We start from the raw sequence: 13,597 nt of genomic DNA on the forward strand, positions 1-13,597 counted from the left end.
TGTGAGGAAGGAAAGAGGAAAGGGAGGAAGAAGGCGTCGAAGAGAATGAGGAAAGCAGAGGTTGAGGTTGAATTTGATGAAGATGACAATAGAAAGGGAGATGGGGAGGCGAAGAAGACTGGTGGCAAGTACAAGCAGAGAAAGGAGTATGCCATGTCAAGTGCTGGAGGTGAAATAGAAATGAGTGAGAGCGAGTTCAGTGGAGTGGAAGTTGTGGTGAAAAGCTCAGAGCCCGAGCCTTTCATCAATGGACATGATAAAGAACAATCTCATCCAGTAGGAGTGACATTTTTTGAGAAAGTGAATCCTTGCCTTTTAGCAGATCCATTTGTGGTTTCAGGGTGGGTGGTAAAGGAGTTGGGTGCAGCTGAGTCATTGAAGGTAACATGTGATATTTGCTTGTGATATTTGTGTATGTTTCTTCTGCCCAGAGGGAGCGAGATCAGTTTATTGCTTTGCTCTTAGGAATAGGGCGCCATTGAAAGGAGTGATTACTGGGGTAGCGGTGAAGGTGGACCAGCTGAAGGGGAAGATTCCCGGTGTTTGTGATGCTCGTCGTTTGGTGCGATGCAGACTGGGTGGCGTGACTGGTGAGAGTCATTGCCTGTTCTTTTGAGTTTTGATGTTGAGTCTTTGCCGGATAAAGGGAATGTTATAATATTTCAGTTATCCCGTACAAGGTTTTGTGCTGAACCCATTACGTTGTTACAGGTGTCAAGTTTATGGGCATGTGGCAGCAATGTGTAGGGGGGAGTGGCAGCAGTGTGTGAGAAGTGTGCAGAAGGGCATGAGACAAAAGGAATGTGCAGTATTGGGGAAAGAAGCGTATGTGTTAATTGTAGAGGTGGCCATGGTGCTGGGGATCAGAAAGAAGTGTCCGGTGCGAGAGAGGCAGGTTGAGGTTACCAGGGTTAGAGTAGTGCAGAGGGTGTCATATTCACACACTGAAAAAAGTAGAGGAAGATGGGTCAGGGTGAGGGATCCTGATAGGATTAACATTCATAGCTATGGTTATCAACTGTACAGCAGAGATGGAACGTAGGTCACAGAAATGAGGTGGCAGAGAAGTTTTTGGGGGTACCATATTTGACTTCAGAAGAGTTATAAGGTGTGTTGGGTGGCGGTGTCCTGTTGGCCTGGGGAAAAGAGCCAGATGGGTTTAAATAATGAAATAGGGTTGTGGGTTTTAATGAGTATAAGGTTAAGGTTGGGTAATTGTTGATATATTTTTTTCTCCATTTTGTTTTGTGGATCAAAGTATAATGGATTTATATCCCGGTCAAGTTGTTGGTGGTAATGCATCATAATTTGTATGCCAACCGCTGTTAAACCTCACTGAAGAAGAAGATGCAGGAATGCTCAACATCCAGGAACGCCCCGAATTGCGGCCGCAATTGCAACCTTCTCTACAGCGCTGATAAACAAAACCTTGACAATACATGTCCATCTACATAAACTTTAACAGGTGAGACAGTGTTATTGATTTATTAATATGATCACTCTATGTAACGTGATTAATTTATTCAAACAATGAAATATCACATCGTCGCAAGTGATTTTGATATAGAGATCATATATTTTTACGCAGTTTCTGTATAGGGGCGATGATACCGAACAACCACAGGCGGAGGCAAACAGCTTTGGGTCGTCCCGTTCATGACAGCGCACTACAGATTCGCGGGGAGGCTAGCTATCGTACTGTTCGTTCTCGGAGTCTGAGGGCGTCTCTGAAAGGATTTACCATGTGTATTTGATCGTAGAGGATATGGCGCATTTAAACAGAAGGACTATTGTGACTGCTGCGTTTTGACTGGATTGCTAGCCAGCTAACTAGCTTTAGCTAAATGCATTGTATTTGCTTCTAGCTAACTTGACATAGCAAACGTTACGTCGTGTTGCTATCGAAACACATAGCCCGCAAGAAGTTGTGGATTTAACGCTACGTTAGTTCGCTAACCATGCAATTATTGCATGCCAGAGACTATCAGGAGTGGCTTGCTTAGTTATACTGTCTCATGTTTTTCTACAACGTTTGCCCTCTAACCGATTTGGCAACACTCGCGAGGCCAAGTCTTATCAATTTGTGTATTTTAATTTGCTCGTGGTAAACGCTATCCTCTAGGTAACTACCAACAACTTGGTCGTTAAATGTCGGAGAAGAGTTCGAACTCGTCGGGCTCAGATGAAGATGTGGATCCCGAATCTGGGCAGCCTGTTGAACTCGGTGGCGTCCTAAGCAAGGTAAGACAAACAATGTATCTTTATTCAGGACTTGATCCTCTAAAAAACACTATACTCCAACTACAATAACTAAATACCTGCTAGCTTTTATTCAAAGTTTGATGTGCCCATTGTACACTTCCCTATGGTGTACAATGGTTGGGTCAGATTGACAATGTTTGATCAATCTAAATTACTATCAGCCAATAGGTACAACAAACAAATGGCCGCTGTTACTAATAACAAGCTGCCTGGGTCAAATTGCAATCAGGGATTGACAGTAAAGTCTGAAAGGCTTCCCCAGTATTTATTTTGGTTGCTCGAGTATTCTGATCAGTTGACCAAAAAATGTAAATGAGCTATTTATTCACAGACGTGCAATATATCGCCTCTGCCTTTCATCTACACATGGGGAGGAATCCAGAAAGATTCGTTTTAGGCTACTAGAATTCTTTGCAGATTGGTTGTTATTTTATTTGATCACATGCCCAATGGGACAACATCAAAGCAGGCTCCACTGCTCAGTTCACTTGCCTCAAGCAATAGGGTGACCTTTAATGTCAATCCCTGGCCATTAATAGCATCCTTTTGTGGGACATGCAACACCCACTTTCAATTAATTACTTTCAATTAACCAGGAAATGAATTTAACCAATCATTGTTATCTATAGTGATTGTGTGAAACTAAATACATGACCCCTGTCCTGCTGTAAGTACACCGCTAGTAGAGTTGTAGGCTTGACTATCTGCTCTTATGTTTTGTTGACAGTGGACCAACTACATTCACGGATGGCAGGACCGGTGGGTAGTGTTGAAGAACAACACTCTGAGCTACTATAAGTCAGAGGATGAGCGGGAGTACGGCTGCAGGGGCTCTCTGTGTCTCAGCAAAGCTATCATCACTGTAAGTAAGAGGAAATGTTTAATTTCCTCTCAGAAAGCAGCATTATGGCATATTTTGGCAAAAATGTTTCAGACACTGAAATGGTGTAAGTGAAATGACATGGGCATACTGACACTACAAGAAGCACCAGTTGTAAACACATATACATTGTTCTTTATTAGGCATCTGAAATCCTGATTCTGTATTGTAATCTCTGGCCACATACTGTTATCTTTTGTGTGGCATGCTTCTGTTTCTAGCCAGTTGACACTTTATTCTCCTCAGGCAGGCCTCCTGTTGGTTAGATAAACTGAAATACAACTCTCTGGTAAAACATATTTTCTTTCTGAAATACCATGGTTCACTACAGAGGCCAAACAAATGGTGTTACTGCTATTTGTGCAATAGGATTAAATGACTGAAATCAGATAAAAACCATAATATGGATTGTTGTAACTTCCCTTAGGTCCAATGCAGCTGTTTTTATCTCAATATTAAATATAATTTCTGGGTAACAACTAAGTAACAATTAAATACCTTACTGTGATTGTTTTCAATTAAATGGTCAAAAAGAAACAAAAATAGCTTCTTAGCAAAGAGCAATTTCTCAAGCAAGAATTTTGCTAGGGCTCTCTGAGAGAGGTCTGAGTTAGGAGGGAAAAATTACAAATGAGCTGTTATTGGCAGAGAGGTGTGGAACTCTTTCTCATTGGTCTATTAACTAATTTACCACCTGGTAATATCACCAGGCAGGCAAAAAATCCATCTCACCAAAACAGGCTGAAATTTCAGGCAGTTGTTTCTAACAGATTTTACACTAAGGTAAGGGAAAGGAGAATAACTAGGCAGTTGTACAACTGAGTGCATTCAACTGAAATGTGTCTCATTTAACCAAACACCTCTGAATCAGAGGTGCGGGTGGCTGCCTTAATCAACATCCACGTCATCGGCTCCCAGAGAACAGTGGGTTAACTGCCTTGCATGGGCAGAATGACAGATTTTTACCTTGTCAACTCAGGGATTAGTTCCAGCAACTTTTTTGTTACTGGCCCAACGCTCCTACCTGCCAGGTTACCCAAAAGACATTATCATAATTTACACAGTATTATTCCAACCTCCATAGTGTGGATATATACAGTACCAGTCAAAAGTTTGGACACACCTACTCATTCAGGGGTTTTTCTTTATTATTTACTATTTTATACATTGTAGAATAATAATGAAGACATTGGCTATGAAATAACACATGGAATCATGTAGTAACCAGAAAAGTGAAAACAAATCTAAATATATTTTATATTCTTCAAATTGCCACCCTTTGCCTTGATGACAGCTTTGCACACTCTTGGCGTTCTCTCAACCAGCTTCATGAGGTAGTCACAAGGATTGCATTTCAGTTAACATATGTGCCTTGTTAATTTGTGGAATTTCTTTCCTTAATGTGTTTGAGCCAATCAGTTGTTGTGTTGTGACAAGGTAGGGGTGGTATACAGAAGATAGCCCTATTTGGTAAAAGACCAAGTCCATATTATGGCAAGAACAGCTCAAATAAGCAAAGCGAAACGGCAGTCCACCATTACTTTAAGACATGAAGGTCAGTCAATGTGGAAAATTTAAAGAACTTTGAACGTTTCTTCAAATGCAGTCGCAAAATCCATCAAGCACTTTGGTGAAACTAGCTCCCATGAGTCTCACAGGAAAGGAAGACCCAGAGTTCCCTCTGGTGCAGAGGATACGTTTTAGAGTTGTCAGCCTCAGAAATTGCAGCCCAAATAAGTGCTTCACAGAGTCCAAGTAACAGACACATCTCAACATCAACTGTTCAGAGGAGACTGCGTGAATCAGGCCTTCATGGTCAAATTGCTGCAAAAAAAAACACTGATAAAGGACACTAATAAGAAGAGACTTGCTTGGGCCAAGAAACATGAGCAATGAACATTAGACCGGTGGAAATCTATCCTTTGGTCTGATGAGTCCAAATTTTTGGTTCCAACTGCCGTGTCTTTGTGAGACGCAGGGAAGGCTAACTGAGGATCTCTGCATGTGAGGTTTCCACCGTGAAGAATGGAGGAGGTGGTGTTATGGTGTGGGGATGTTTTGCTGGTGATGCTGTCTGTCATTTATTTAGAATTGAAGGCACACTTAATCAGCATGGCTACAACAGCATTCTGCAGCGCTACGCCATCCCATCTCGTTTGCGCTTAGTGTGACTGTCATTTGTTTTTCAACAGGACAATGACCAAGAAGGAGAGTGATGGTGCTACATAATGACCTGGCCTCTACAATCACCCGACCTCAACCTAATTGAGATGGTTTAGGATGAGTTGGACCGCAGAGTGAAGGAAAAGCAGCCAAGAAGTGCTCAGCATATGTGGGAACTCCTTCAAGACTTTTGCAAAAGCATTCCTCTTGAAGCTGGTTGAGAGAATGCCAAGAGTGTACAAAGCTGTCATCAAGGCAAAGGGTGGCTACTTTGAAGAATCTCTCAAATATATTTAGATTTAAAACTTTTTGGTTACTACTTGATTTCATAGTTTTGATGTCTTCGATATTATTCTACAATGTAGAAAATAGTACAAATAAAATAAAAATCCTTGTAGGTGTGTCAAAATGTTTAACTGGTACTGTATAATACAGGATTTTCTTTTTTTTACTGTATTGGGCATTTAGGTGAAAGGTGTCTTTGTGCTTCTAAGAGAGCATTAGAAAAAAGGAACTATGTAAATGCAACAGACAAGGTTTTAACTACTAGCACCACACCTACACAGTCAGTGGCACTCAGTCTGTTTATAATGAAGGCAAAAACAAGACTCAAAGACGCAACCCTTTCTGCCATCTTTCCAAATATCCCTGAGCTGTCTGTCGACAGACTCTTCTATCTGCGTTGTGTGAGGTCTTAGGAATGCAGAAACTAGCCATTGGCAGTGTTTGGAAAGCTACTCTGAAAATAGTTTACCAAGATACCAGTCACTTAACATTGGAAGAAGGTAAGCTACACTAATGCTACCCTTACGAGTAATGTAAACACAGTAGAAAAAGAAACGTCCCTTTTTCAGGACCCTGTCTTTCAAAGATAATTCGTAAAAATCCAAATAACTTCACAGACCTTCATTGTAAAGGGTTTAAACGCTGTTTCCCATGCTTGTTCAATGAACCATAAGCAATTAATGAACATGCACCTGTGGAACAGTCGTTAAGACACTAACAGCTTACAGACGATAGGCAATTAAGGTCACAGTTATGAAAACTTAGGACACTAAAGAGGCCTTTCTACGGACTCTGAAAAACACCAAAAGAAAGATGCCCAGGGTCTCTGCGCATCTGCGTGAAAGTGCCTTAGGCATGCAGCAAGGAGGCATGTGGACTGCAAATGTGGCAAGGGCAATAAATTGCAGTGTCCGTACTGTGAGACACCTAAGACACCGCTACAGGGAGACAGGAAGGACAGATGATCATCCTCGCAGTGGCAGATGACGTGTAACAACACCTGCACAGGATCAGTACATCTGAACATCACATCTGCAGGACAGGTACAGGATGGCAACAACAACTGCCCGAGTTACACCAGGAATGCACAAGGTCCTCACCAGACATCACCGGCAACAATGTCACCTATGGGCACAAACCCACCGTCGCTGGACCAGACGGTACTGTCAAAAAGTCCTCTTCACTGACGAGTCGTGGTTTTGTCTTACCAGGGGTGATGGTCGGATTTAAGTTTATTGTCGAAGGAATGAACGTTACACCGAGGCCTGTACTCTCGAGCGGGATCAATTTTGAGGTGGAGGGTCCGTCATGGTCTGGGGCGGTGTGTCACAGCATCATCAGACTGAGCTTGTTGTCATTGCAGGCAATCTTAACACTGTGCATTACAGGGAAGACCTCCGTCATGTGGTACCCTTCCTGCAGGCTCATTGTGACATGACCCTCCAGCATGACAAGGCCACCAGACATACTGCTCGTTCTGTGCGTGATTTCCTGCAGGACAGGAATGTCAGTGTTCTGCCATGGCCAGGGAAGAGCCCAGATCTCAATCCCATTGATCACGTTTGGGACCTGTTGAATCGGGCTAGGATCCCCCAACTTGCAGGTGCCTTGGTGGAAGAGTGGGGTAACATCCCACAGCAAGAACTGGCAAGTCCCTGCAAATCTGCGTGAAAGTGCCTTAGGCATGCTGCAAGGAGGCATGAGGACTGCAGATGTGGCAAGGGCAATAAATTGCAGTGTCTGTACTGTGAGACGCCTAAGACACCGCTACAGGGAGACAGGAAGGACAGATGATGCCCCCCCCCCCTTTTGTTCAGGGACACATTATTCCACTTCTGTTAGTCACGTGTCTGTGGAACTTGTTCAGTTTGTCTCAGTTGTTGAATCTTGTTCTGTTCATACAAATATTTACATATGTTAAGTTTGATAAAGAAATAAACGCAGTTGATAGTGAGAAGACGTTTCTTTTTTTGCTGAGTTTAGTTTACATAAAGTAACTTTGAAAATGTAGTTCACTACATAATGATTATTTATCCTGAAATAGCTAGATCTAAATCTGAAATATCATAGACCTCAAATTGCAAGAACAGATCATTCTGGACTTAAGTGATAACAAAGTTTGCTTTAATTTAGCCTTTTAAACACAGTGTTTCAAGTGAGAATTAGGAAGGTCTCATGCCATTTCCTACTTTACTTTTTTGGCAAAAATAAAATATGAGTAATGTAGGTCCAGTAGTTAGATACATGTTAAATAGTAATTAACTACAAAAAACACTACCACGATCTGAACTTAGTTCAACTAGCACCAAGCTACTGCAAAATGTAGTTAAATTATTAGTTGAACTACATGTAGTTCACTACTCTCCAACACTGGCCATCGGTTAATGTCTTGCTCAATAGAGGCCAGCTTCACTGTTAGGATGTACACCATAGACTCGGTACAGTACACTCACTAAAGGTACAGTATTTGTGCAGAAAATGCAAGTCAGATAATTCTGCCTCAGGCTATGGCTCAACCTCATGCTGTGTCACAACACCGCAGGCTACTGTTTACGCATCGCTCTCAGAAGTATCTGCTGCATTTGTTCAGTATCCTGTGCTTCTTTCAAGAGGGATGGAAATCATACACTGCTATTTTCATGCAGTATGTGTGTGTTTGTCAGATGTATTAGGTTTTGTATTCTCTGTTATGTTTATTTTCACGTACAAAGTAAAATATCTTCACATTAGAGTTGATAATGATGGTAATACTGGTACTAACTACTAGTGATGCACCGATATGACATTTTTGGCCGATACCGATATTTTCCTTGCCAAAAAAAAACTATACTGATAACCGATATTTAAAATTTTAGCGTCCTTTTCAAGCATTCTAGCACATGTAAATAGGTAACACGCACGCATAGATGCAGCGGTCTAAGGTACTACATCTCAGTGCAAGAGGCGTCACTACAGTCCCTGGTTCGAATCCAGGCTGTATCACATCTGGCCGTGATTGGGAGTAGCATAGAGAGGCGCACAATTGGCCCTGCAGTTTCTGCTGGTCATTGTTTTCAGGCTGGTTGTATTGGTACTAGCGAGATACCAAGTTAAAGCTAGCTACCCCAGAAGTTGCGGTCGAACAAAGGCTTTATTACCAACGCCGTATTGTAAACACATCGTACGTGTTTGCAGACTTTTTTGTACAGCTTTGACAGTGCTATTGTATCTTCTTTGACATGCAAAGACCCAAACGTCGTTCCGTAGTATGCATGTCGTGAAGCTAATAGCAGTGACACTATTACTGTGTAACTCCTGTAGGGCAACATCTGAAAAATAGCTCACTTGGTAGTGTGTACTGGTGCTCGACCAGTCGGCGAAAGCCAACATCACCAACAACAGAATGGTTGATTGTCAAGGGCAATGAATTCCATTATATTGGCTTAAATGGATTTCGCCTTTTGAGTTGTCTCGCTGAAATGTTTTTACTCTTTCAAATGACTGCTGGACTTGTTGGATGCTCGATCCACACAGCAGACATTGTGTGGTGTAGGTTAGGATTTTACGTGGCGTTATTACGTCATGCACCTACTTCATATAGGTATGCATGCTAGCTTTGACATCGGTTTTTAACATCGCCGATAAACTAGACATCGGGCCGATACCAATGTTGGCATCTTTAGCTAATATCGTCCGATTCCGATATGCTTACTAATATATTGTGCATCCCTACTAACTACTATAGATAATGTCAACAATACATTTTTATTTTTAACAACCAAGGATACAAGTGAACCAACTGCAACATCCCAAGGATACAAGCGAAGCAACTGCAGCATTGGCAGCTACAGTGTTCTCAATCAGATCTCTCCACACACACAGATAGGGATAGATTGCAGCACACTGTGCTCCTGGAGAAGGAGCGAAAATAAAGCCAAGCATTATGGTCTGTGTCTGATAGAGCCTTGTGCCAGTGGACTTAATGGTTCTTCTGATTCACACAGACAGCAGAGAGGTTCTTAAGGACATGCTTGATACGAGTATGGTGTTGTTACCCTTAGAAACTGATCTAAGGTCAGATGACAATGGATAGTGTTTCGGGGAGGGGTAATCTGGTTACAATGACAACTTCTACCCAGTACTGATTGGTACAGGAGGAGGTTAAAGAGAAACCAGCAGCCCTCCCTCACCACTACATCAGAAGTTGAAACTAACTTATGAAATGGAACACATGGGGATTGTTTTAGCTTTATGACATTTTGCAGGCATTCCATGTATGTTCCAGATACTGTGTGGTGTGGGGCCTCTGCAGTGTTTTGTTACGGGAAATAAAACGAGGAGCTTTATTAATAGTTAAGGCCCTATAAAATGTGCGATGCAGGGAATGTGGATGGAATCCAGACATTAAAACATAATTCAACAATATTTAATCATGTCTTGAACTTAGTAGGAAATCAATTAATTTGCCAAAGATTATGATGTCATGGATGAAATGCGTAGCCTAAGTGATCTGTATGTTCCTTCAACTTTCTGAAGAGGCAACTGCTCGTGAATCCCCATGTTTGTGCGCGTTTGTCTACCGCTTTCTGTAGACGTTTGCGAGGATGCTAATGACAACTGCCTTCTGGTAGTTGGAAAGGGTTTCATAAAAATCTTCTCAATTAAATGTTAACTACAAAGTAGTCTATGCCTACCTGGCAGAATGAGATCATGATTATTTGCATCAATCCAGTAGTGATTTGTTTTGCAAACTCAGCAATCACGTGTGCTATAGAAACACTGCTAGCCAAGTAAGTGTCTTGCTGGTGCGCATTTGAATGAAAGGTTATCTACACCCAAAAATGAAAATTTCTTAGGTTTTCCCCAGATCTCAAAAGTGATTTTTTTTTGAGAGCGAAAACATGAAAATCGGGGGAAAAAGCTGAAACCTGGGAAAAATAAATGGAGAAACTGAATTTTGAGAAAATACAACATTTTATAGGTCCCTATAAAGTTTATTAAACTAGGGCAACATCAGCTGACATCAATGGGCCATTTCTACAAGAAGAGGAGCTCGAAGTCAGAAAATGTGGAAAAAAAGGCCTTGCTGTCTTTAAGGAACAGATTCCAACCCCAGGTTATTGGTGTAGCCAATAGGATTCCACCATTTGCACACAAAACGATAAACTATCTAGTCCACACCAATGTGTACCAAAGAGTGGATCTGTGTCACCAAGTAGGGTAAGAGTGCATTTGGCACTACACATCTCAGGTTGTATTTCCACACACCTTGATTGAGTTTGCATCCTGCAGCCATCCATTCCCACACTTCATTGTTTGCATATCTCTAATGTTTTGCAATGTTTCCAAGGTGTATCTCCTAATCAGTTTAGCTGACAGAGGTTTTCTCTTGGCAGCCGCCTTAGCAGCAATGTCAGCCAAATCATTACTTTACTCTGTAAAGATTCTACCATGTGCTTTCATTTTCAAAGTTGTAACTGGAGAGCATTCAGTCGAGCCATCACCTCTGGTCCATTCTTCACAGGAGCTCCCAGTGATGTCATGAATCCTCTGTCTTTCCATATTTTTCCAAAATAATGGGTAACACCAAAAGTCTTTGTAGATATTAGCTGTTTTTCCTTCAGCTTGTTTAAATGCTTCTGTCAAAGCCACCAATTACGTGACCTGTGCTGATGTTCCTGCAGGTAACGTGCCTGTCATTATCACATTGTCCATTGTAGTAACTGCCCAGCCCCCCCCCCCCACAATGATTGAACTGTCTGTGTATAAGATAAACTCACGGTTTTCCAAAGAATGACTCTATAAACTTATCAGAGAGCTGATCCAAAACCAATTCACAACAGTCGTGTTCAAGTAATGTATCTGGAGGATACATTAGAGTAGCTGGATTGCATGGTGTCTTTTCAACTATACCCATGTCCCATAGATCTTTAATCACTACTTTAGTAGTGTCCATAGCTTCCTTGCTAATGGGATATTGTTTTGTGCAAGGTGGTACAACACCTGTCAAGCACACTGGTTCCTTATCGAAAGTTCCACACTCATTTTGTTTTTGTAGTCCAAATAGGATGGTTCTGAACTGTAGAGCCCTGCAGTTGTCTAATTTGCCATGTCAGCTTCCCTTCAGAAATGTTCAATGTAGAGTCAAGTTGCATAAAACATCAAGACCTAAAATAGGTTGTTCAAATGAGCCTATCCACACTCCTGCATCAATCTTCATTGGACCAAGAGAAATTGATAACGGTTTGTTTCATAAGTCTTTGTCGTCGTCCCCCCCCACGCTTGTTGCTCTGTTGTTCTTGCCCGTGTACTGAGAACATACAGTGGGGCAAAAAAGTATTTAGTCAGCCACCAATTGTGCAAGTTCTCCCACTTAAAAAGATGAGAGGCCTGTAACTTTCATCATAGGTACACTTCAACTATGACAGACAAAATGAGAGAAAAAAACTCCAGAAAATCTCATTGTAGGATTTTTTATTAATTTATTTGCAAATTATGGTGGAAAATAAGTATTTGGTCACCTACAAACAAGCAAGATTTCTGGCTCTCACAGACCTGTAACAACTTCTTTAAGAGGCTCCTCTGTCCTCCACTCGTTACCTGTATTAATGGCACCTGTTTGAACTTGTTATCAGTATAAAAGACACCTGTCCATAACCTCAAACAGTCACACTCCAAACTCCACTATGGCCAAGACGAAAGAGCTGTCAAAGGACACCAGAAAAAAATTGTAGACCTGCACCAGGCTGGGAAGACTGAATCTGCAATAGGTAAGCAGCTTGGTTTGAAGAAATCAACTGTGGGAGCATTTATTAGGAAATGGAAGACATACAAGACCACTGATAATCTCCCTTGATCTGGGGCTCCATGCAAGATCTCACCCCGTAGGGTCAAAATGATCACAAGAACAGTGAGCAAAAATCCCAGAACCACACGGGGGGACCTAGTGAATGACCTGCAGAGAGCTGGGACCAAAGTAACAAAGCCTACCATCAGTAACACACTACGCCGCCAAGGACTCAAATCCTGGAGTGCCAGACGTTTCCCCCTGCTTAAGCCAGTACATGTCCAGGCCCGTCTGAAGTTTGCTAGAGCGCATTTGGATGATCCAGAAGAAGATTGGGAGATTGTCAGATGAAACCAAAATATAACTTTTGGGTAAAAACTCAACTCGTTGTGTTTGGAGGACAAAGAATGCTGAATTGCATCCAAAGAACACCATACCTACTGTGAAGCATGGGGGTGGAAACATCATGCTTTGGGGCTGTTTTTCTGCAAAGGGACCAGGACGACTGATCCGTGTAAAGGAAAGAATGAATGGGGCCATGTATTGTGAGATTTTGAGTGAAAACCTCCTTCCATTAGCAAGGGCATTGAAGATGAAACGTGGCTGGGTCTTTCAGCATGACAATGATCCCAAACACACCGCCCGGGCAACGAAAGAGTGGCTTCGTAAGAAGCATTTCAAGGTCCCGGAGTGGCCGAGCCAGTCTCCAAATCTCAACCTCATAGAACATCTTTGGAGGGAGTTGAAAGTCCGTGTTTCCCAGCAACAGCCCCAAAACATCACTGCTCTAGAGGAGATCTGCATGGAGGAATGGGCCAAAATACCAGCAACAGTGTGAGAAAACCTTGTGAAGACTTACAGAAAACGTTTGACCTCTGTCATTGCCAACAAAGGGTATATAACAAAGTATTGAGAAACAAAGTATTGACCAAATACTTATTTTCCACCATATTTTACAAATAAATTCATTAAAAATCCTACAATGTGATTTTCTGGAGGTTTTTTATCTCATTTTGTCTGTCATAGTTGAAGTGTACCTATGATGAAAATTACAGGCCTCATCTTTTTAAGTGGAAGAACTTGCACAATTGGTGGCTGAGTAAATACTTTTTTGCCCCACTGTATGTTTTGCATATGGGCAATACAGTGACTTCAGCACCTGTATCTACTAAAGAAAATGTATTGCAAAGTTGTTAACCATCATGTTCACATATATTCCATTTGATTTCATATGTACACCA

At 41.8% G+C, this 13,597-nt stretch overlaps 1 protein-coding gene across 3 annotated transcripts in view; it reads left to right on the forward strand.

Moving 5' to 3' along the window:
* Positions 1-1,381: 1,381 nt before the first annotated feature.
* LOC135513980 (ceramide transfer protein-like) overlaps positions 1,382-13,597 on the forward strand; it is a 44,293-nt gene continuing 32,077 nt past the window's right edge. Inside the window, exons 1-3 of one of the 3 annotated variants that reach the window (XM_064937044.1) lie at positions 1,382-1,465; positions 2,123-2,241; positions 2,990-3,124. In XM_064937044.1, coding sequence (XP_064793116.1) covers positions 2,149-2,241; positions 2,990-3,124 — 228 coding nt within the window. In that variant the 5' untranslated portion in view covers positions 1,382-1,465; positions 2,123-2,148. Of the gene's footprint in view, positions 1,466-1,626; positions 2,242-2,989; positions 3,125-13,597 lie in introns of those variants that run through there. The other 2 variants (XM_064937046.1, XM_064937043.1) reach the window with 2 other exon arrangements.

The sequence above is a fragment of the Oncorhynchus masou genome, chromosome 25 (assembly GCF_036934945.1).
Source record: "Oncorhynchus masou masou isolate Uvic2021 chromosome 25, UVic_Omas_1.1, whole genome shotgun sequence".
Taxonomy (NCBI): Eukaryota; Metazoa; Chordata; class Actinopteri; order Salmoniformes; family Salmonidae; genus Oncorhynchus; species Oncorhynchus masou.